The 25,129-nt window shown below is 36.0% G+C and overlaps 1 protein-coding gene and 2 non-coding genes across 4 annotated transcripts; all 3 read right to left on the bottom strand.

Moving 5' to 3' along the window:
* Positions 1-4,598: 4,598 nt before the first annotated feature.
* On the bottom strand, positions 4,599-4,705 carry LOC114580331. The gene has a single exon (XR_003701691.1). It is a non-coding gene; the product is annotated as a small nucleolar RNA R71 (small nucleolar RNA).
* Positions 4,706-14,090: 9,385 nt separating this feature from the next.
* On the bottom strand, positions 14,091-14,192 carry LOC114580330. The gene has a single exon (XR_003701690.1). It is a non-coding gene; the product is annotated as a U6 spliceosomal RNA (small nuclear RNA).
* A 4,936-nt stretch (positions 14,193-19,128) lies between these two features.
* LOC110092934 lies at positions 19,129-24,885 on the bottom strand. Of its 2 annotated transcripts, none has more exons than XM_020817643.2 (11): positions 24,660-24,885; positions 23,477-23,774; positions 21,888-22,100; positions 21,528-21,608; positions 21,361-21,447; positions 21,158-21,253; positions 20,995-21,048; positions 20,154-20,920; positions 20,015-20,063; positions 19,593-19,632; positions 19,129-19,480 (listed from the first exon to the last, which is right to left on the bottom strand). In XM_020817643.2, exons 2-11 carry the CDS (start codon positions 23,711-23,713, stop codon positions 19,332-19,334), a joined length of 1,773 nt encoding a protein of 590 aa, XP_020673302.1. In that variant the 5' UTR covers positions 23,714-23,774; positions 24,660-24,885; the 3' UTR covers positions 19,129-19,331. The 2 variants fall into 2 exon arrangements, with proteins under 2 accessions (XP_020673302.1, XP_020673300.1); XM_020817641.2 differs by having other exon boundaries at positions 24,656-24,884.
* Positions 24,886-25,129: the final 244 nt, after the last annotated feature.

Below are 25,129 nucleotides of genomic sequence, written 5' to 3'. Positions count from 1 at the left end.
TTCATCGTATTGTAAGAATGGGTTCGTACAGTACGATGTTTAAGTTTTAATTAAGCCTAGATTTCTTGCACTAATCATGGGTTAAATTAAGTAAGCATTTAAAATAAATCATACAGTACGAAGGTGTTCGTACAGTACGAGCGGCATAAAATAACTTACTTAAGTTAAAACGACGGCTAGAGTTTTGGATTTGAACATATCATACGGTACGATATTTTTTCTACAGTACGATCTATTCACAGAATCGTCCAACAAAGCTCTGATCATACGGTATGAATTAACATCTTACAGTACGATCTATATAGAAAGAAATACTCTACATTTTACATTTAAAAATGAACTCTCCCCCTGTGTGTGTGCATGGTTGCTCAGACTTCTATGCATTTTGTGGCCAAACTCAAGAAAATTAAAAAAAAAATAAACAACAAAATACATTGCAGACTCATACTCCTAATCTACCCATTCTTGAGTCTTCCTGTCATCCTGAGTAGCTTTTGATCTTCCTGAAATGTTAGTACTCACGGAAAATAGCAAACAAAATAATATTCAATGAATGGATAATTCAAACGACATTATTTTTCATCATCAAAATCTCAAACTCGGGGTCATGGGTTGCAACAATGAGGTTAGAACAAATCTCTTTGGGATTAATCATCCAGTGATTGAGATACAATAAAGATTATATATTTCCCAAATCACAGATAAAGAGATTATATTCATCAGTAGTTTTTTTATTATCATTTTTTATCTTTAAAATGAGACAATACTAAAATAGAGTTAACAACACATTACCTATATCATATAAGATAATACAATAAGTCCTTAGTATGACTTAGAGATATACAAGGTGTAATATACTCAACACATAAGATATACGTACAGGGACAATATAATATTTAACTTGAAAAAAGATATTAGGAATATCAAAGTAACACCCTAATTAATATAAAAGAGATATGATAAAATAAGACAAGTATTATTACTAATACAAATGCATGAAGTGCGTGATCATTCAATCTCACCAACCATTTGAATATTATTCAATGGTTGTCTTTAGTGTTGACTTTGCCCCCTAGCGGGATGAGCTTCCTCTCGAGTAGGTGGATCTTGAATAAATTATCAAAGATAACCCTGGCAAATAAGTCATTCAATCTCATTCTTGAGTTGCGAGTAGTGTGACCATGACTACGATGAAAGTGACAGTACTGATTTAAATTTATTATGTTCAGCTTCAAAGGATTAGACCATTTCAATGTATCTTGATCTCGAACAGCCATTAATACATTTGTTCAAGATGTGTTGCATGGGGTATACTCCTCCTATCGAGATTCCCATCGTGGTAATAGAGGCATAGGAGTTAGATTACTCTTCCCTTGCTTTTTTATTGTGAGAATAAATTATCTATCCTAGGTGCACCTTTATGTTTCTCATTAGTTTGCTCAAACTATTTTCTGTGAGCATTTATGACCTCATCTGCCAAGATTTGTACTTTCACATGATGAATTAGGTCGACATATGAATGAATAATATTCCACATGAGTGCCGAATAAAAAGGTCCGAATGAAGGCCTCTGAAAAGACTCATCGTATTAATTCAGGATCTACTCCTGGAATTTGTCGAGCCTTAGTAAAAAATCACTAAAAATACTCATTCAATGATTTTTCTTCATTTTTATGGATCCCAGAGAGTTGAGAAGAATCCTTAGAAATTTTATGATAGGCTACAAACTGCTCAACGATCACTTTAACCAATTTGATATAGAAGAGATCATTCCTGATGAAAGCGAATAGAACCATGTTCGAGCCTGTCATTAAGGGTGGCAGGAAAAACCTAGCAAATGAGTGCATCTGAGGCTCGATGAATATGCATGATGGTTCTATAGTGGTCGATATGCTCGTACGGGTTGGACGTCCCATAGCAGAACTCGATGCTTAATAGTTTGAAGCTAACCAAAATAGGGTGCTGAAGAATATCTTCAATTAAAGGTGATGTCTCCTAGAAGTTTTGCTGTCAAAGAATTTGTCTCACATCTCTTCCGGGGAACTCTTCGCATACCAATTTTCGTAGTTCATGACGTAGGGCATTGCAAGTGAGCTTAGTAATGTGTGGTTGGGCTAAGTCTTCAAGGAGTTCTGGAGGAATGCGAGGTTATTGAGTTGTTGGAGAAGGATGGGTAGAACTTGCCGTATCGGCAAGTTCGTTATCCTGGCATGACTGTGGATGTCTTCTTGGCAGAGGAAGATGAATATCTGCTTGAAGATGTTCGAGTTGAACATCTTCGGCCAGTGGTAGAGCTCGAGGGAGAAGAACCTCCTCCCGCTGTGGTAATGCTGGCTACCGAGTCTCTCGTAGAAGTTGAAGGATCCGGTTCTAAGATTCTTCCATTTTTCAGATTCTCTCTTCTAAGGAAGGTTCTGAGGTTCCTTATCAAGCGACATTTTGCCCCCCTAGGTAGAAAGAGGCAGATATCGGAGGTCTATGATTCATAGACTGATTTATGGACTAGTGGGAGGTAGGTGAGAAGCTCTAACGATATGACTGTTGTGCCTGTTGACCATCGTAGCAATATTGAAAGTTGTGGGATAATGTTTCCCATAGACGACACCAAATTTTTGTGGACTAGAATATACACGGCGATAGAGTTAGAAAATTTTTGGCTTAGCATTATACGGATATCGAGCACACAAATAGGAAATGAAATAACAACACCAGGATTTTTATGTGGAAAATCCAGGAAGGGGAAAAACCACAGGGCCATGCCTAGTTGAAAGAGTTCCACTAGTGTTTACTTGAAATACAAGAGGCTGACTCATCCTTAAAATTTAGGATGACCGGATTACAATGAATCACTTCTTGATTGAAAATCAGTTATAATGTCGGGCAAAGTTCTGGCATCACTTGGAGATTATGAGGAATTTTGGCATCACTTGAATGTTAGGCATAATTCCAGGTCACTTGGGCAGAATTATGATGTCACTTGAGCGTCAAGCAGAATTCTAGCGTCACTAAGATGACGAGCAGAATTCTAGTGTCACTCAGGCATCGATCAGAATTTCGGTGTCACTCGGGCGTCGGGCAGAATTCTGGCGGTGGTCATGGACGAGTTTCTTCCCTCCAATCTTTCTCTTCTTCTTATATTCTTCTTCTATCTTGGGTCCCCTCTCAAGAGAAATGAATGGTCTATTTATAGATTTCTGAAGTGATATGGCTCATAAATAGGTGAGAGATTAGGGGCAAAGGTGGAGTGATTCAAATGGATGGCTGATACTGAATCCTTTGATCGTGGACTGTTCATATGATATTGGAAGGTTTTAATGATGATGGAATTCAACAATCTTGAGCTCATTGGATTCTTCTCATCGAGCCGCTCGATTCAAATATAAACACATTATATTTGGAAAGCGTTTGGTAACTCAAATTCTTGTTTGAACTTTCCAATAGAGCTTTAAGTGGATGATTTGGACTCATTTGGGCTCGGATTGAGATGAATTTGTTGTCGTTGAGTTTGTATTTTTGAGATGCTTAATTTGACTATAAGTTCGCTGAAATCGGAGTTCAGGTGATCCAAAATTTAATTTTTGAAGTTTCCAACTTGATTTTGCCTCGAGATTCGTGCCCGATCAAGATGATTTTTTTAGGATTTATCAATATGTAATTTACACTCATCAATCCAAAACACTTTAATTAAATATTATATATAATACTTTTGCTATTTTATTCATTGATAGGATCTCTACAAATTATTTTAGTAGGATAATTATTATAATTAGAGAAAATAATAGTAGTTTGTTGCAAGTAAGCATACTTTCTTGTGAGTTTGATATTTTATTTTATCACTTTATTACTTGATTCGACATGTATATTTGTGTATATTAAGTGAGGCTTTATTAATTTCAAATAAAAAAAAATCTAAGCATTATTTAGGGTTTATAAAGCCCTAGACTTTTATATAATTCAAAAGTTTACTCCATAGTCCCATCATGTTTTTGGTGTCGTTCCCAGGGAAGTATTTTGCTTTTTATAATATTAACTATTTTATTAAATTAATTACATGGTTATACCTTCTTGTGTCTTTTATTTTATTTGCTTATTTCATATTCATGATTATGTGCTTTATAGACTTAGAAAGGAACCTTTGTTATTTGACTTTGAAATATAAATAATCCTTTTAAAAATTTAGAAAACTAAAAAGATTGTAAAAATGGGTGAGCATGTACTACATCAAGATCATTCTAGACCTCTTAGGAATTATACCAATCCTTTAGTAGATGGCTTTCATCAGAGCATTAAAAGATATGTGACACAAACTAATAATTTTGAATTAAAATGTGTCATAATTCAAATGATTTAAAACTCTAAGTTTTGTGAAACTCCTGTTGAAGATCCCAATTTATACTTAGCCAATTTTATTAGAAATTTGGGCTACATTTAAGTGCAATGGTATGAGTGATAATGCTATTATACTTATATTGTTCTCATTTTTTCTAAGAGATAAAGCTAAGATGTAACTGAGTTTTTTATCCCCAAGCTCTATAACCACTTGAAATGAGTTGGTTCATAAGATTCTTATTAAGTATTTCTCACCTTCAAAGACTGCCAAACTTAGAAATGATATCACTTCTTTTGTCCAGGTTGAAGGCGAATTAATTTATGAGAGTTTGGAGAGATTTAAGGAAATGCTTAGGAAATATCCTCACCATACTTTACCTGATTGGTTGGTTATTCAAATATTTTATAATGGATTAACAAGTTCTCTTAGAACAATCATAAATCATACACCTGGAGGATTATTAATGTCTAAGACATTCGACAAAGCATATGAATTAACAGAGAAAATGGCCACTAATAACTTTTAGTGGCTTGTTGATAGGGAAAATTCTAAGAGAGTAACGTGAATATATGAATATGATGCTTTGTCAATTTTAACTGCACAACATGAATATGGTCCTAAGACCATATTCGAGCAAAGTTGTTCTCAAAACCGTAGTCAAGCGATTATAATATGATGTCGGCTATTAGGAAATGGAGGTCCGACAATAATGGCTTGACAACGGTTTGATGGAGGCAATCGAGTGTGTGTTTTGCAACAGCTATCAAGCAGAGGTCTGGAGACCTGGAGAACGTCCGACACAATCAGCCAACGAGGGTTTACTGGTGGTTGTGCTTGAGTAGAGCTCTAGGATCCTTGGAGCCTCAGAGCTCTCTAGAATATCTAGCCTGAAGAGAGAGTCTCCCTCATCTAAAGAGTGAGGGCCTATTTATAGATTTTGAGAGTGACATACTTGATAAATATGAAGAAAATTTAGATTACTCCATTGGATGGCCCTTATTTATTCCCTCGATTATATATCATTTTATTAGCATTGAATTACCTTAATAATATCAGAATCAAGTGATCTTAGGCTTGTTAGATTTATCTCATCGAGCTGCTCAATTCAACTATAAACATGCCTAATTTAGAGATCATTTTGGTATTCAATTAATATCATGAAGTTTTTAATTATACTTCGGACTCTTAATTTGGTATCATTTGGGCTCGGATTGGACTATTTTTTATTTCACTAATTTCAACTTGTTCAAACTTTGATTTAGACTAAAGTTTACTAAAATCAAAATTCAAATGGTCCCAATTTTAATTTAAGAAGTTTTTAACTCAAATATCATTGGATTTGACCTATGTTAAAAAAGGTATAGATATACCTAAAAAGATTTGTCTATAAAGTGTTAGAAATAATTTTTTAATTAAATTTAAATGAGAATTTGAATCTTAACATAGCACAAAAGAGAGGAGAAATAGGAGTCATGTAGTCGATCCCACTTAGTGAAATAAAAGTTTGATGTTGTTGTTGTATGCATTAAGATTTGTGCCTATCAAGGCAATTTTTTATAAGTATCAAGGTTAATATCATTTCTAAAAATTTTGAAAAGTGAAGTAGATTATTTCACTTTAACCTCAAGGCTTAAGCTTTAAAAATGATAACAATTATCTTTATTTGCAAGTAAATATATAAAAGATATTAACTTTCAAATCAATTCATTCTTATCAGAAGTGTCTTTTTGAATTTCAAATCAGTACATAATTAATGATCTAAAATTTTCTCACTTATTTTTTATTTTCTCAATAACTCCTTTTATCTCTCATTTCATTAGTAATTATTTTAAATATTAAAATCTAAAATTTGTGAGAGTTTTGCTATTGATGAAGCATTTTAAAAGAAAATCTATCAAAATTGTAAAATTAAATTTAGGGGTGTCAAAATGAGTTTTTGGATTGAGTTTAGGTTTTATCAAATTTGATCTGAATTTAGAAACATGTCAACACAAATTGTTGACCTGGTCAAGGATGACTTAGTGCGATGCCACATGCATTCGAGCGGGACCAACAAACAAGCATGTGTGTTCAGTTGTTTAAGCAAGGTGATGTGTAGCATCTTAAGGTCACTGGGGAGGCTGAATAGTTAGTCACACTGAGACTTTCTGTTAGTGGGAATGTTTCCACTACTATTTTCCATTTTTAGTTCAATAGCATATGAGTAGTTTGTTAGAACCTTTTTACTTTTAGTACTTTTTCAGTTAGAAAGCTGGGCTGCCTTTCTCTTATCTTCCGCAATGGCTTAGGAGACGTTTGTTCTTTGGTTTTTAGAAACAGAAACTTATCTTCTTACTTAGAACAAGGTACTGTTCTATCAATTCTTGTTGTCTTCACTAATTTGATGCAGGTATCTACATCAGTATTGGTATCAGAGCTAGATGGCGGAAAGCAGTAGGCGGGTGGCTATTGGGGACGACAATAGCCTTGAAGCACTATGGAGTGAACACAATGGCTTGGCGCAACAGATGGATCATGTTACTGCTGAAGTGCACTGTATTTACAGTGAATTGCGACAGGAAGTGAGAGAGATCAATGCAAAGCTAGATCGACTCCAAACCCTTTGCACGACATTCAATATGGGACCGAGATACAGACGAGCAGCCGAGAACAAGCAGATGCGGCATAGGGGGTTGCAGATCATTGAGGCATCCGATTCGGAGGAAGAGCTTGGTCATTTCAGAAATTTGGAAATTTCTGATTCAGATGACGAAATGGGCTACAGGCGGCTAAGGCGTCCGAGAGGAGCTGGCAGAGCACATGGTGAGTTCAAGGTTAAACTTGATATCTCGTATTTTGATGGCCGGCTGCACATTGAGGATTTTCTGGATTGGGAAAGAACTGTAGAAATGTTTTTTTGGATATATGGATATTGAGCCAGAAATACAGGTGAAATATGTTGCTTGCCGTCTCAAAGGAGGGGCAGGTGCGTGGTGGCAACAACTGATCCAGTCATGGTGACGAGAAGGATGGGGTTAGGTGCAAAGCTGGCATCGGATGAAACAATTACTGCGGGGACAATATCTACCTACTGATTATGAACAGATGATGTATGTGCAATATCAGCATTGTGTTCAGGGAAATAGATCTGTTAACGAGTATACCGAGGAGTTTTATCGATTAAGCGCCCGCAATAATTTAAATGAAACTGTAAATCAAATGGTGGCTAGATTTATTGGCGATTTGAAAGAGACGATTCAGGATAAGCTGGTGCTAAACGAAGTGTGGTCGTTGCCTCAAGCTGTTAACTACGCATTGAAGATAGAAATGCAATTGCTGCGGCATAACAGGGGTGGTCATTATAGGCGGAATCCAGAACCCATGGCTGGGAATAGTAGACCAACTAGTGTTATTACACCTCAAGGTGTTAAACAGCAAAATGTGGCACCATGTACCAGCGGGCCTATTGGGACCGTCAATAAAAATGTTGAGCAAAAGGGATTTCCACGGGGGCGAGCAAAGACTAAGGAGAATCTGTATGCCAAACCAGCAAATATTAAATGTTTCAGATGATTTCAGCAGGGCCACAAATCGAACGAATGTCCGACATGACCTCAGCTTCAGATGGTAGAAGCGGACGATGATGAAGAATGGGAAGAAAATGTTGCATATTGTGAAGAGTCGCATGAGGATGTAGTGGGAGATGAGGGGGAGCATCTTGTATGTGTAATGGAGAAATTTTGCTAGCTCCGAAACAAGCCAATTTATCACAAAGAAATGCCTTGTTCAAAACTATGTGCACGGTTAGTGGCAAGATTTGCGATTTGTTGGTTGACAGTGGTTGTACCGAGAACATAGTCTCGTGTGCTATGGTTCAAGAGCTACAATTGAAAAAAACCAAGAATCCTAACCCATACAAGATCAGTTGGGATAAAAAATGAATGGCGATGGCGGTGACAGACTTATGCAGAGTCTCATTTTCCATTGGCAAGCACTACTCGAGTGAGGTCCTGTATATGGATGTGTGCCACATTATCTTGAGGCGACCATGGCAATATGACGTGGGGGAAATATACGACTGCAGGTCCAACACTTATGCTTTTGATTAGAAGGGACGGAAATTACGCTTACTGCCAGGCAGTTCGAGATCTAAAATCATGTCATCCAAGAGCAAAATAGCTCTGTATTCAGTTTTAGCATCGGCAATGATTAATGCTTGGAGGGAGACATCAAGTATGCTAGCTTTAATAGTGAAGGAAGTTGCAGATTTCATTCCCGAAACCGACCGCCCGGAGGAGCTGAGCAAGATATTGGAGTAGTTTTTTTATGTGTGTTCCAAAAAATAGCCCTCCAAATTGCCCTCAATGCATTCTATTCAACATCAAATTAAACACACGCCAGGTGCAACATTGCCGAATCTACTGCACTACAAGCTTAGTCCGAATGAGAATAAATTGCTGCAACAAATTGTAGATGAGCTGATGGATAAACAATTGATTCAACATAGCCTGAGTCCTTGTGTCGTGCTGGTCTTGTTGGTGCCGAAGAAGGATGGAAATTGGAGGATTTGCATGGACAGCCGCGCCATCAATAAGATTACAGTGAAGTTTATATTTCCTATGCTGAGATTTAAAGAAATGTTAGAAAGGCTAGCTGGTTTGAATTTCTTCTCCAAATTGGATCTTCGCAGCGGCTACCATCAGATCAGAATAAGACCCGGAGATGAATGGAAGACGATGTTTAAAATACGAGAAGGTCTTTATGAATGGAAGGTAATGACGTTTGGGTTGTGTAATGCACCGTCTACGTTCATGAGATTGATGAATGAAGTCTTAAAGCCTTTTTTGAATCGTTGTTGCGTTGCTTATTTTGACGACATTTTAGTGTTTAGCAGCAATTTCAACGAGCATTTGAAAGATATCCTAGAGACATTAAGGCAGAACAAGCTATATTTGAATATTTCAAAATGCAAATTTTCTACTTTAAATGGTGCCCTTCTTGGGGTTCAGAATTTCAGCTGAAGGCGTTAGTGCTGACCCTCGTAAAATTCAAGCCATTAAAGACTTGCTGATTCCGTCTTCATGCACAGACATTCATAGCTTCCATGGGTGGCAAATTTTTATAGAAGATTTATTAAAGGTTTTAGCATCTTAATGGCACCCTTGACAGATTTACTAAAGCAGAAGAAATTCTTTTGGGGACAAGAGAAGGAAAGAAGTTTTAACATTATAAAGGAAGCATTAACAAAAGCGTCAGTTCTTGCCTTGCCTAACTTCGAGAAACCATTTATTGTAGAAATTGATGCTTCTACCATTGGAGTTGGCGTAGTTCTTTCTCAAGAAGATAAGCCAATCAAATTTTTCAGCAAAAAATTAAGTTTTCCGAGACAACGGTGGACTGTATACGAACAAGAGTTATATGCAGTCGTCCGAGCTTTAAAACAATGGGAACATCACTTACTCCAACAAGATTTTGTTCTACACAGCGACCACAAGGCCTTACAGTATATCAATACATAAAAAAACATCAGCATGATGCATGCCAGATGGGCTTTATTTTTACAGAAATTCACTTTTGTGTTAAAGCATAAGAGTGGGAAGCAGAACCGGGTTGCCGATGCATTAAGCCGTAGGGCGGCTTTGATCACTCAGTTACAAACGGAGTTTATGTGACTTGAATGCTTACAGGAAATGTATCATGATGATGCTAATTTCAATGAGTTTTGGCTCAAATGCATCAACAAAGAACCATTGGAAGAGTTCTCCATTAGGCATGGATATCTCTTCAAGGGAAATCTGCTCTATATTCCCAAATCATCTTGGGGACAACAAATTATAAAGGAACTGCATAAGTCTAGCCGCTCACATAGGCAAAGATAAAACTATTTCTCAATTGCAGCTGAGATTCTTTTGGCCACATTTGAGAAGAGATGTGACACACTTTGTGGAGAGATGTTCCATATGCCAGAACTATAAGGGTGGTGGTCAAAACACGGGATTATACTCACCATTGCCGGTTCCTAAAACTATTTGGGAGGATTTGAGCTTAGACTTCGTGCTCGAATTGCCTCGTACCTGCCGCGGTAATGATTCGATCATGGTTATGGTAGATCGATTCTCTAAAATGGCGCATTTCATAGCTTGTAAGAAGACATTTGATGCTTTGAACGTGGCGAAGCTGTTCTTCCGTGAGATTGTGAGGTTACATGGCATACCTCGTTCATTAACTTCGGATCATGATGTGAAGTTCATAAGCCACTTTTGGCAGGAACTTTGGAAGCAGTTAAACACACAAATTCAACTCAGCTCGTCTTATCACCGGCAAACTGACGGGCAAACGAAAGTGGGAAATCGCACTTTGGGTAATTTGCTGCGTTGCTTGGTGCAGGAAAATCCTAGATTATGGGATGAAGTGTTGGGGAAAGTTGAATTCGCATTCAACTCGATGTCAAACCGGTCGACGAGTAGATGTCCATTTAGCATTATTTATACTAAATTACCAAACACCATTGCTGATATTGCAGTTCTACCAAAGTGCACCAACAAAGCTGCTTCCAATCTGGCCGAACAGTTGACAGACATGCTGTCCAAGGTGCGGCTACAACTGCAGCAGTCCAATAGCAAATACAAGGAGCAGGCATACCTGCACCGAAGGGAAAAAAGATTTATAACCCTGGTGACTTGGTCTGTGTGAGCTTCGACGGGAGCGTCTTCCGAGTGGATCCTATTCAAAACTCAGCCGCAGAAAATTTGTGCCATTTGTTGTAGTCCACAAGATTAACAATAACTCCTACGTTATTAATCTACCTGTTGAATTCAACACCTCGCATACTTTCAATGTGGCAGATATTTTCCCTTACTTACCCCCAGATGATGAAGGCGATAATTCTAACGCTGCAGGCAACAACATTTTCGCACCAGAGGAGAATGATGCGGAGCATCTTAAGATCGATGTTGAGGCGGAATAGTTAGTCACACTGAGCCTTTCTGTTAGTGGGAATGTTCCCACTAATGTTTTCCATTTTTAGTTCGGTAGCATATGAGTAGTTTGTTAGCACCTTTTTACTTTTAGTACTTTTTCATTTAGGAAGCTGGGTTGCCTTTCTCTTATCTTTCGCAAAGGCTTAGGAGACGGTAGTTCTTTGGTTTTTAGAAACAGAAATTTATCTTCTTACTTAGAACAAGGTACTGTTCTATCAATTCTTGCTGTCTTTGCTAATCTGCTGCAGGTACCTTCATCACAAGGGGGCAAAGAACGAGCAGGTGAGCATAAGCAGTGTGGCAGCAAGCGTGAACAGCATGCAGGCAATCATGAGCTGGGGGGAGCGCATGAGGGTGAACACGAGGGCAACGAGCAAGAGGGGCGTGCAAGCGCGAGTATACAACTAAAGACATGTGCTGTGTTGGCCAAGTGATTTTGGGGTTTTCAGGTTAACTTGAATTCAACCTGAATTTAAAATTGGATCATAATTTGAAACTCGAATTCTACCTATTTTTCGAACAAGTTGACTCGAATAAAAAAAAAAATTAATTAAATTTGGATCAAAATTTTAAATTGTGTCAAATATTTACACCTCTCTAATTAAGTTTATGAAACCAACTCCAATTAATAGGACAGATCTTAATTTTATTTTACTTCAGAATAAATTGTAATTCGTTATATACATAATGTACGGTTTATTTAAAAAAAATTCAATTCAACGCGCTTTTCGCGGTTAATGTGACGTAATTCTTGAATCCCGCACGGCATTGACCTCATCCCGTGAAGTTGCTAAGCCTCCGCCTGCTGATGATTTATATTTTGTCTTACCCAGGCTTCGTTTGAAAATCTTTTTTACCATTTATTTTTTCAAAAATGCAATAATATTTTCTGTTTGGTCTTTTTCTTTCACAGCTTACAAAATATTTTTTTAGCTAAGAAGCTTATTTTTATAAATAGCTTTAAAAATATTTTTTTATAATAATTTATAAAGCTGTAAAAAAAATCTTAATACTTTTATTGTTTATTTTATCAAATTGAATGAGTTTCTGAATTAAAAATAAATGTAGTAAAATATTTGTATATACGTTTGAAATGTATTAAAATACGATGATGAACAAGGGCAATGGATGAGGACTGGCAATAGCGAGTGGTGGCAAATGGGAATTGCTAGCGAGTATAGCATGGGACTCGAAAATCATCTAATTTAAATATTTTTTTAATGCAAGAAAAATAATTAAAATGATTATTATATATTACACTTATTTCAAAAAAAAAAAAATTTATGATTATGAAACTTATCATATCAAAATATCCCTACCTAAAATTTCTACATGATTGATCGCACTCTTATCTCATAATAAATTTGATGATGATAAGCCATATTTTCATTAAATTTGAATCACATGTTCTAAATTCTTTTCAGTGTGAAAAAACTTTTGTCCGATGAGACGGCATCAAGCAATCATGCGCCAGCACGTACCCATCTTGGACTACTCTTAAGCTTGGTATGGGACATCTTTCTTACTATTTTCTAAAGTAATTTTTTAGTATAAAAAATATTTTGAACTAGAAATTTTAATATTATAAAATTATTTTAGAAAGTAATTAAAAAATTATCCCAAACAAAATCTTATTTAAATATTTTTTAAATAAAATATGTACTTCTTATTTATATTTTAAAACTAATTTACTTATTATATTACATGAGAAGGTTAGCAGTGTTGAGGTGTGGCCTCGTCCATGACCGTTGCTGGGAGAAAGTCCCATATATCCAATCTTGACATACAAAGCAGAGGTAAGATCCAAGATGAGTCAGCAAGTTCTAGAACAAGTTTAAGGCTAGCTGTCTCTTTAAATGATTAAACCGGCAAAGAAAAATAGAAGGCCAAATAAGGAGTTTTTCTCTTCCTTTCAGAGGAAGCGATCTGCATCACATAATGTCAGCAATCGGAAAAATTATTACGTGCAGAGGTTGAACATATCCGGAGGTCAATTAGCAGTCATCATGTTATCCAATATACAGTGCATTATATGATTTGACAGCTCCTGATTGATCTCTAGCGACGTCGGCACGTAATAATCTTTTCAGCAATCATGTGTTTCTCTCTCTTAAAGAAGCGAGTAGCACTAAGAAAATTGAGGTTTTGATTGAGATAATTTTTTTAACATTTTAAAAAATAATTTTTTAATATAATTTACTTTTTAATTTAAAAACTTTATACTAAAAAATTGCTTTAATAAGCAATAAAAAAGCTGTTCCAAACAAAGTCTACTTCGGTTCAGCAATTGAACATCTCCAAATGCTAGTTCAGGCATTTTTATAAATATTGTAGAATTATGATAATGAAATATTCTTTCGCTGTAATATATTAATATATATTAGTTGATTCATTGTATGTAACAATAACACTTCATTCTCTTCATTATTAGTTGTATTGTATTTCAATTAAATATTTTGGGTCATGCAGAGGGATCTGATTTACAAGCTATCTGTAATTTTTAAACTAAAATCATTTTATTAACTGTCAAATTAGATGCACTGTGCTTTTGGTCTTTTATTTTGTTAGCTTGCCAATGAACTTTACAGGCAAGTATGATACTCTCTTTATGTCACTTTCCAATTTACAGCTATGCCACTTTCTATTAATTAAATTTGTTTCATTAGCAGTTATTTTTGACTCAGTTAATCATAAATTTATATTATTATAACAACCATCAAAATAGTAGCATTTATGCACTTCTAAAGTAAGGTTGTCTTCAAAACCTTTTTTGGGGGGTTTGTCTTCAAACTCTTAACTTGAATAATATTCCACACTTAGATTTTATGTGTGTAATCTTTACGTAGGGGTCATACTAATCTTCTTTTTATTGTTCCAATTTAATCGGATGTCTCCAAAGAGATGATTTTCTTATTGTTTCTAAAAAAAATTTAAATGAAGCCTAAGAGTTTATGAGAATCTAGGGGTGTCAATTTTTGACACGACACGAAACACGAAATTGACCCGAAAGTGACACAAAAGCTCATATTTGACCCGAAAACCTATGATTGACCCGTTTTTTAACCTGATTTTGACCCGAAAATCGAATATTGACCCAATTTTTTACCCGAAAATTAGCAATTTTAGGTCAACTTCGGGTCATTCGTGTCGGGTCGGGTTGACCCGGCTCGATTCGGATCGGGTTCGGGTCCGAAAACTTGACCCGAACAGTTCCGGGTTCGACCCGAATCCAACCTGCTGACCCAAATTGACACCCCTATGAGAATCTACTCTAAAAAGGTGAAACTTCTTGAAGTCATGTCCTCGACATTCATTTTGTTCTTTTTGGAAGATGACCATGTAAATAATTGAACAATACAAATTCATGTGGTTGTTAAGAGATGTTTCAAAAGTAATCAATAAAGAAGTTATGTTGAGAACATGAATTTTCTGGAACAAAAATAGATTCAAATGGACAAAAGAAAAAAAAGCCCAATTGATGGGGAACAAAGAGTTGAAGCTACAATATGAAGTTATGTATTTTTCAGAGTCAAATAACTTTTATTACACCTACTACATAACAAAACTGGCTCAAAACTCATATGAATTAGCAGATAAGATCACTTTATAGTATAAGGCTTCGTTTGAAACCGCTTTCTTTCTGCTTTTTAAAAATAACTTTCTATTAAAAAAATTTCTAATTGTAGAAAAAGTTATGGCTGATTGTAGCCTGCCTTATATTCGGCGCTGAAACTCTCAATCTATCATTGAATGAAATGGAATCATGATAAGCTTCCAAAACCTGTGCCAAGCAGAAATTACAGCTTCTAGCTGGTTGAAGCTTTTTTCAGGATATTTTACAATAAACTGAACCTGAATTCTCCAGTATACTTTTTTTTTGGGTAAAATTTGGGCTTGGCCCGTATATTAATGATAAAGAAAAGTTACATGAGAAATAACCCCCCAAAGGCTAAAAAAGAAGCCCCAAAAAAATTCCTGTAACCAACAACAAAAAATACAAGAAATAAACCTAAGAAATCAGAAATCTCGCCCCCAAGCTGCAGCAGATACAACCAAAAACAGCAAAAGAACATCAGCAAACAGCCTTTTAACAAAAGGAACAAAAAAAGAACAAAAAAGCTCACACAAAATAAGAAGCCTGGACTCAGAATAAATTAGATAATCAGCACACGTCAAATATAATCAGTTCCCCTGGTTGCCCGAAGACCATCCGAGGGGGCCAGCAGTGGGAGATTCATCATCGTCTAAGCCTCAGTCGAAGGCAGCAGCTGGCAAATCGAAGGCAACTGAACAAGATCCAACAAAATAATAAAACCCCGCTTCGGAACCACGCCAGAACAACTCCAGAATGTCTTCATTTCTTCTCCACTTCAAAGCCTTTTCAAACACTGCTTTCTTGATAGCCATGACAGTAGTGGTATAGCAATTGAAAGAATTACCAAACCTCCTAATGTTTCTTTCCTTCCATATAAAGTAAATAGCACAGCAAGTGAAAAGATGGTAAAGGGATTTAACATGCGGCTTTGCATTAATCTCACCATCAATCCATTCTCCCAGTTGCAGAATAGAAGGTCTAAGTAGAAACCTCATAACGGGCAATAATATTTATAATTTTTTGAAATATTATTTACTTATTTCATAAAAATTCATTAAAATCCTCCAAAATTAATTAAAAACGGGTCAAACCGGGTCGATTTCGGGTTTCCGGGTTAACCCGAACCCGACCCGGTTTTACAAACGGGTCGAATTCTCTAACCCGAACCCGACCCGGTTCGGGTTCGGGTTGACCCGAACCCGAAATTTTCGGGTCGGGTTCGGGTCGGGTTTTCGGGTCAGGTCTAATATTGACAGGTCTACTCATAACAGGTGGCATAAGACTAGAGATCACAGCAAAAGAGTAAGAACATTCAAAGAAGAGGTGTGAAACATTTTCAGGATGTTCAAAACATAGGCTGCAGGTCATAGGGACTGAAATGTTTCTAGAAAATAAAGCATCCGCAGTTTTCAAGCCTCCCACGACAGCCATCCATGAATAACAGGAGTATCTCAGAGCAAATTTATGGTGCCAAATAATGTTATGCCAAGTACACTTAGGATGGGAAGAGTAAAACTCAGAGATGTAATTGCTAAATTTCCCAATTTCAAAATTATCCCAAACCAAACAAGGTGAAGAGTAGTCTAAAATAGGGATTTCAGAAATTAAATTTCTAACATAAGCAGACACAAAATTCGGAATATCCCAAGACATACTCGAAATAATAACCTTCAGAGGGGAGTTAGAATGATAAAAATTTAGTAAGGAACTCCCATCATTGCAAGTTTCAAGTTTACTATCCTGATACCAGTGATCACAGTGCAACGAAATAGGTGCCTTGGAGGTAATGTTAAAATGAAACTTGGCCTTAGCAGCAACAGCAGTCCTACAAACAGAGAGCCAGAATGTGGAGGAGCTTTGAGATGAAGGTTTCCAAGGTGAGGAATACCTACTAAACAGCCAAGTAGAAAGAGGCGACTCCACATTATATATTCTGAGGATTAAAGAACAGAGAGTGGCATATTGAAGGGCCTGAAAGGAAGGTAACCCGATCCCACCATTTTCCTTGGGAGCACAGCATTTATCCCAAGAAACCATGTGCAGTTTTTTGCCAGCCGTGTGATCACCAAAGAATAAAAATTTTGAGCACAATTTCTTTAAAAATTTGAAGACAGATTTAGGTATTATAGAGCCTCGAATCCAATACGCAATAGAGTTAAGAAGAGTATATCTTAAAAACTGCAGGCGACCCGCAAATGAGAGCAAGTTAGCTTTCCAACCAGATAGTTTTTTTGAAATACTTTCTATAAGAGGCAAAAAATCAGAGACCTTCAACCTTTGAAAGACAAAGGTATACCCAAATAATCAAACTTTTCACTGATAAGGGGGATGGACAGAGCTCTGCATATGTTATCCGGATTTAACAGGTTTTTAGGCAGCAAAATAGAGCTTTTATCAAGATTAACATGGAGTCTAGAGACATTAGCAAAAGTACTTAGGATATTTGTAAGAGAGTTGCAGTTTTCCGTAGTAGCTTCCCCAAAGATAAGCACATCATCCGCATAGAGAAGATGTGTTAAGGTAAAACCATCAATAGAGATACCTTTAAAAGAACCAGCATCCAGCAAATTTGAGAAAGCATCCATGACCAGACAAAAAAGATAGAGGCTGAGGGAGCACCCTTGCCTAAGGCCAGCTGAGGTAGAGAAATACCCCTCAAGAGAACCATTAATCAGAATAGAAAAATTCACATCAGAAATGCAAGCTTTAATCCAGCTCACCACTAAAGAGGGAAAACCTTTTTGCTTCGACCTAGCAAGTAAGAACTCTCTTGAAACCGTATCAAAAGCTTTCCGAATATCAAGTTTAGCACAGAAATATTTGCCCCCACTTTTTTTTCGAATATAGGTCATAATTTCATTAGCTACAAAATATTATCCGTAGATATCCGTGATTTAATAAATCCTGACTGATTATCTTTAACAAGAATCGGTATAATAGGCTTGATCCGGATAGCAAGGACCTTTGCAATAATTTTATAGAAAGTATTGCAAAGCGCAATAGGCCTAAAATCCGCCAAAGTCTCTGCATTCTTAAATTTGGGGATAAGAGCAATAGCAGTTGCTTTTATCCCACTAGGCATGTATCCTTTAACAAAGAAGGATCTAACAGCTTTAATCACCATAGGCCTTATAATATGCCAAGCCGATTTATAAAAGTGGAAATTGTACCCATCTGGTCCAGGAGATGAAGTTGAACAACCCATAAAGACCACCTTTTTGATTTCCTCATCAGTGACATATTTAGTAATGCTGTTAGACAAATCAATGGGGAAGGTAGAGCCCAAAGGGAAAATACCAATATCAGAATTCTGTGGAGGAATCGGATTGTAAATATGTTGAAAGTGAGTAACAATGGAGTTAATCACTTCACCCCTAACAGAGTTAGGAAAGGAGGCAAAGAGGTTAACAGCCGAATTATTCCTTCCCTGCCTGCACCGAATTTTTGCAAAAAGAAACTTAAGATCATCCTCCCCATTCTTGAGCCACTTTACTTTAGCTCTTTGAATAACCCATGTTGCAAGAATACCAGTGAAATTAGCAATGCTTTGGTTAATTTCTTTCAAACTAGCATTGAGAGAACTATCATTTGGTGATGCTTGAATATACTGCAAACATTCCATTTGTTTTTTATGTAAAGCATCCAGATGTGAATTGACCAAAGTGGAGGAGGCCCAAGATTCCTGTTTAATAGCAATCTTAAGACATTTAAGAGAGCTATACAAGTGAGAAATAGGATTACCCGAGGTATGGTGAGAAAAAGCCTGCAAAAGTAGGGGCCAGTACTTTTCAACATTGGTCCAATAATTTTTAAACAGGAATCTGTGATGAACTTGCAAAGAAATCCCAGAATGCAAGACAAGAGGACAATGATCAGAGCAAGAAGGGCTCTGATAAGAACAATAAGATTTTGGATAAGTATCCAGCCAGGCAGTATTAATCATGGCCCTATCCAACTTGATGTGAATAGGCGAGTCAGATTTCTGATTGTACCAAGTAAATTTACAGCCCACAGAATGGAGATCCGAGAGACTATTAGCAAAGATCATTGCATTAAAATCCGCAAGGGCATTGGGGGAGATAGCCGAACCCCCTAATTTTTCAGAAGCAAATCGGCAACAATTGAAGTCCCCAATGAGAAGCCAGGGGGTATTATGATGCGGAGCAATCTGGTCAATTTGAGACCAAAGAGTTTTCCTATCTCCAGTATACTTCAGTAAACATACAAAAGATTAGCTGATTAAATGAACTCTGCGGCAATTGCTGCCAAACTTTTTTATTATTATTATTTCTATAATGTTTAGATTTGGATGAATAATACATACAATTAACGACACAGCAATATTGTAACCTAAACATCTTTTCAAGCAGGAAGCTCATTTTTCTACAGTCTTCCAACTCTTCAATCAATTTGAACTTTCTAACGATCATTTGGATACATGAATTGATTAAGAAATGAACACCTCGAGAGAAGATTTCGCAAGCCACAGCAATCCAGGATCGTTCCTCTTGAGCACCAAATAGGCTTCAGCAACACCAACCGCATCTACTACAACATCTTCAATGAAGCCTACCGTACTGAGAACCTCCATTGCAGCTGTTTGGAAGCAAACATCATCAGCTCATAGCATAAAAAAATATGAAAATAAATGAAGTACAGGACTTTTTTATGTACAGAACAGGCAGATGGAGGATATGAAGGATTTGACCTTTATAATTTGCTACATTCCTCTGAAACTGAGCATTAGCCTGAAAATTTTGTAAAAAATATAGACGGTTGAGTAGCCTCTCTATAAAGGAAAATATTAGGTCCGTACACCGGATATAGAGATAGGTCTGGACGTCAATAAAATGTCGACACGTGGAGTGGACTCGTAAATATTCAATATGTTTAATGCATCCGCGGAACTTTAAGCCAAGCACATCAAAAGCGCAGGTAAAGCGCAGTTAAAACGCAACTAAAGCGTAGGTAAAGTGCAGGTAAAGCGTACAAAAAAGCACAACTAAAGTGCACTCCATGTGTCAAATTTTGTGAATGTCCAGACCTATCTCTAATTCCGGTGTTCGGACCTAATAATTTTTCCTCTATAAAAGAATGAGTGGAAAAATGGCCACTAAAAAATTCACACACCTTCTTTATCCTTCTGAATTTTAGTTCATCTGGGTGCTCTATGATATTCCTGTAATAAAATTACACACTGGTTAGGAAGTATAACGCAAAGCAGGAAAGAACACAAATAGATATTAGACCCAGAGAATCATAAGAGAACCTGATGATCTTCAAAAGTGTCTGAAGAACTAAAGAAGCCACATGAGGGGTTAATTCGGATCTCAGTGACCTGATGGATTCTTGAATCCGAGCACAGATAGCAGCCACAGGCTCTTCAATTCTTTGTAATTCTATATTGTCTGAATCACGCATATGGCAATCAAGATCAGACTCAGCCTTCACCAATCCAACGTCCAAGGAACTGATTGAATCTTGTTGCACAAGGTTCCCACATTCTACTGAAACCTCTTCACCTCCATTATCAGAAACAGGTTCATCAGAGGACAAAGAAGCTTCTTCATGGGAAACATCATTATCATCCACATCAATCATGGTGGGTTCAGAAGAGGAAGCCAAACTTTCATGTATGATACCATCGAGAACTAGATTATCTACTTTATTCTTCAACATCAGAGCATTATCAAAATCCGGCTCAGCATTTTTGTTATCCCGAACATATTTGAGTCTTTCATCATCATATTCACCATCCAAAGAATCATTAATGGCATCCACTTGTACAGATTTATTCTGTGCTTGAAACCCTGACAAGCTACTCATACTAGAACTTATATTGCGATGGTAAGCTGCTGCCACAGAGGATGCACGCGCAGTAGAAAACGAATTGGATCCTCCTCCGAGCCTATGGCCAACATCATCAGCTTCCAAAAGGTAATCTACATCATTATTGTAATGATTTGACACCTTTTGGCCACTTAAAGTTTGACTTCTTGTCTTTGACCAATCTAAGCTTGCAGCTTCTTCATTCAGCTAATACCAAACAAAACAGAAATTAGGATCTTGTGTCAGAATCCAAAAAGAACTCAAACTATACAACTCATTACCTGTTTTTCTAGGGCTAAAAACTTAGTATCGTGTTCAGAGTGCACCATATGTGCCTGCAAAATGAAAAGGAAAAAAAAAACAAAAAAATAATTATAAAGAGGTTTATAGATAATAATCAAAATTATAAGAGTTACAAGCAGCCAAGTTGTGAAAAATACATACAAGTTCATGTAGCAAGGTTTTCTTGATGCTTTCATATTTCCGAAATCCTTTCAGATCATCTGTTCGCAGGCGAAGAGAAATTTCCTCCCCATGATTCTAAATGAAAAAGATATCATAAATGGTGGTAAATATTGTTAGTGTCACCCATTCTCCTCCAATTAATTCATCCATGCAAAGTTAGAGGCTTATTAGATTTTCTTCACCTTATTGAATCCTAGTATGCATTTAGGACTGATACCAACATATCCAACAGGAGCTAACTCTGTCATTATCCCCACCCGCCAGCGGTGCTTGAAAATGACCAAGATACTTAATGTGAGAAATAGCATACTACAAAATACATTATTGATGCAAATAGATACACATATACCTTATTCATGATGGCAATGATTCCAGGATCACAAGCAAGAACGTGCATTATTCTAAGCGCCTTAGATGGTGGTGGATTCAACTGAAATAAAGTGTAGGAAAATCAAGTGAAATCAGAATAATTACAAAAATGTAAAACAAATTAACATGTTATTTCAATCTGAGATATTCAATGATGGTAGATGGTGCTGGTGCGTAAAAGCTACATAAAATAGCATGGAGGTGCGTGAGAAAACACAGTAAAGCTTATGATTATTTCCACCATCAAGGAACTATACAACTTCGTAAATTGACCTTTCCAAACATTAAGATCAAGCCTCCAGCTCAATTTCCTAAAGAAAATTAATGCGAATATACCAACCTTAATCCCAGGCAGCTCTAGTGTGTGGAAATCACAAAATATGTAAGGTCCTTGTGGAAGTTTAAGAGAAGCTGAAGGTTTATATGATGATAGCTGTCTCAATCGGTTGTCTTCCTCTTCAAAACCAGCTATTCTGAGGTCTGCTCTCGTATTATTTTGAGAAACTTCTTTAATTTCATCATCAAAAACGCCCATCATTCTTACAGGTTTCCCCTGAGCAAAAACACATATAATAAATGATAAACTAAAATAAATTCAAAAAGGACAAGATTAACATTTTAACAAAGAAATCAAAATTCTACAGAATTCAGTTTGTTACCCTTACACTGACAGATTGTCATTACCAACAATTAAAAGGATCACATCACGTAGATAAACAATAAAGTCCAATTTGCTAAGTGAAACAATACATGTTTGTCAAAAGGAAGTTCTAAAGTTCACACATGTAAGATTTTTTACACAGAAACAAGTGATCCTATCAGTTATACTCATTAAAACTAGCTCTAGAAGGTATGGGAGAACAAACAGCAAATGAACCTACGTCCTCAAATAAATATCTTCTATTCAGAGTTAGGACATCAGAAAAGACAGGAACATAGCAGAAGTTTCAATTTCAAACATGAAACTTGACAAGTATCCATATATGCAATGGTTCACAAATTAAACCGCACATCTTTTACAGAAGAATCCAACAAAAACAAGAGAGATTGGGAGGTCTTAACAAAATTATTCAGTCTTATCTCCATCTTTATGTGAATAAATAATACATTGTTAGTAAAAAACTTGCATAGCTGGATGAACATCTCATCTACTCATCAGTCACTTGATCCCAACTATTTTGAGGCCTGCGTTAAAATTCTTTTCTTGCAAACAAGTGATATTTAATCTTCTTCTGATCATTGTGAGCATTGACTATTTGAAATCCACTTTAAGGCTTCGTTTGAGACGACTTTCTTACTGCTTCTTAAAGAGGCTTTCTAGTTCAAAAATTAAAATTTTAATACTAAAAAGTTGCTATAAGAAGCAGAAAGAAAGCTGCCCCAAACGAAGTCTAAAGCTTCCACATTCTATGTAGCAAATGTAATCATAGTATTAACAATTAAGTGGAGTTGTGGGAAATCCCATGTAAGTTATTTCTTCGTTAACTCACTGTTAGAAATTTGTTCTTAACATGTAGGCTTATGCAAAAAAAGAAAATTCCACCAAGATAGTGAGGCGAGTTGTGAATTCAGTCGAACAATGAGACATGGTTTTAACAATTCAGTCGAACAATGAGACATGGTTTTAACATTTCCCCCTTCAAGAGCTGGAAGATAATAATTTTAGCCAAATATGAAATAATGAGTTGACATACACAACAAGCATTGAGCCAAATATCGATGTATATTAAGTTCAAAATAATTAGACAAACTCAGCAATAGATCACAGTGCATAAAAACATGGCTCAAGCTAAGATTGCACTCTCAAGGATTTATAAACCCTTAAAAAAAAAAAAAAAAAAAAAAAAAAAAAAAAAAAAAAAAAAAAAAAAAAAAAAAAAAAAAAAAAAAAACTTGAAATGCATAAGGCATCCATGCTTAGTATCTCACCTTGATAATGCCTGTTTCTTGTATTTCTACACTTGAATTATCAGCAGAAAATGGAGCAAGCAGCCTTGAACCCTTAGTGTTTGTTTGTGGAACAAGGAGCTTCAAAGTATCAGGCCTTACATTAGTTAGCTCCACCAGTTTCTTCCCTAACTCTCCTAATGTCCATCTTGTGTTCACCTCCACATTCAACTTCGTGCCCCTCCAAATAACTTCAACATTTATTGTGCCTTCTTCCATGTTATACAAGAGAAGTTGGGAAGTTCGTTGCTTGAATATACTTGTTGCTGTTATTTTAATGCTGCCAAACACAATGAAATTTACTGATATTCACAAGAGAAAGAGAACTGCAAATAAAGAAAGGGCTGATGCAGAACATAACAAAAATAAAAGTATAAAACTGCTTATGCAAAAACCAAGTATGAATTTCTCAAATCTATATTAGACACTCAACGTTTTGAAGGGAAATTAATAGGAACTAGGAACAAATAATATTCCAGTCAGTGAAGAGAAAACAATCTAAATATTATCCCATAAATTCCATGAAATCATAGCTCTAAAGCATTCTACTTCCTAAATAACAATCCGCTGTAAGAGAATAAAACAAAACAGCGAGAAAAATAACGAAATCTTTGCTACCTATCCAGAAAAATAAAAAAGTGATACAAGCGTGGATACAAATTCCCTTCAAAAGGCATGCAAATCTGCAAGCCAGCTCAAGAAAAATATCAATGGCAGCGATTTATAAATAAGGGTTATCACATTCAAATAATTGCCAACATAGAATAGCAAATCCGGTTTATTTAAACAAACTTCCAAAGAGATTAATAATGGCCATTTCCAATTCCATGATCAAATTTCAAAATTCAAGTACTCTTCCACCCAAATACATCCCCCAAGAAACATTAATAAATGCCCCATCGAAAAATTAATGATTACCTTCACATCTAAAAACTAGCAAACACATACCGAAATGGGAAAGAACAAACAATTCACCTTTCAGCGAAAAAAAGGAAAATTTAAGAGCCAAAGCGCAATTATAAGTAATTACAAAAGCTAAGAAACAACTAAGAATGCTGAAATAAGGATTTAACGCAGATTAAAAGCATTTGATGAATGAAAAAGAACTCGTGGAGAAGAAAGAACATAGGGCTTAAGAGAGAAATAAAGCGGGGAGCTTACTAACAATTTGTAGAATCCCGATCAACGAAAAACCACACAGACAAATTGGTCAGACGCGATAAATCCCGAGCAGGAAGAACAGATGGGAGAATTGGGCAAAACCGGGTGTTTTGTAATCTGGACGGAGGAATAGTCTAGAATCAATTTCTGAGGCATGAAATTTGTCGTCTCTTTTTTTTTTTCGTAACACGGTGTCGTCAGCGATGATTCAATTCCTCCGGAGGTCACAAGATGATGGTTTATTTCTTAAAAAAAGCGAAACTTTAAAAAATAATTAAGTTAAAAGAGTATAATTTAAAAAAAAAGTATAATTATAAAAAAAGTTAAAAGAGTCAAAATAATGAAATATTTATCTACTAAACATTTGACGAAAACTCCAAATAATTTAGCATTTCTTCAATAAAATTTAAATATATATTATAGTAAAAATTTATAAATAGATATTTATTAATTAATATGTAAATTTATTTATTT

The sequence above is a fragment of the Dendrobium catenatum genome, unplaced genomic scaffold (genome assembly GCF_001605985.2).
Source record: "Dendrobium catenatum unplaced genomic scaffold, ASM160598v2 fragScaff_scaffold_950, whole genome shotgun sequence".
Classification (NCBI taxonomy): domain Eukaryota; kingdom Viridiplantae; phylum Streptophyta; class Magnoliopsida; order Asparagales; family Orchidaceae; genus Dendrobium; species Dendrobium catenatum.
Note: the sequence above shows the minus strand (reverse complement) of the source record. Positions and strands in the feature narration are given on the sequence as shown.

Bases quoted from the DNA above. Each gene is read 5' to 3' on its own strand.
- LOC110092934 (XM_020817643.2), bottom strand. From the start codon at position 23,713: ATGGAAGAAGGCACAATAAATGTTGAAGTTATTTGGAGGGGCACGAAG. The intron at 21,609-21,887 runs GTTGGTATATTC...ACTTTATTTCAG, and splicing joins TAGAGCTGCCTGGGATTAAG to TTGAATCCACCACCATCTAA. The intron at 21,448-21,527 runs GTATATGTGTAT...GTCATTTTCAAG, and splicing joins TCATTGCCATCATGAATAAG to CACCGCTGGCGGGTGGGGAT.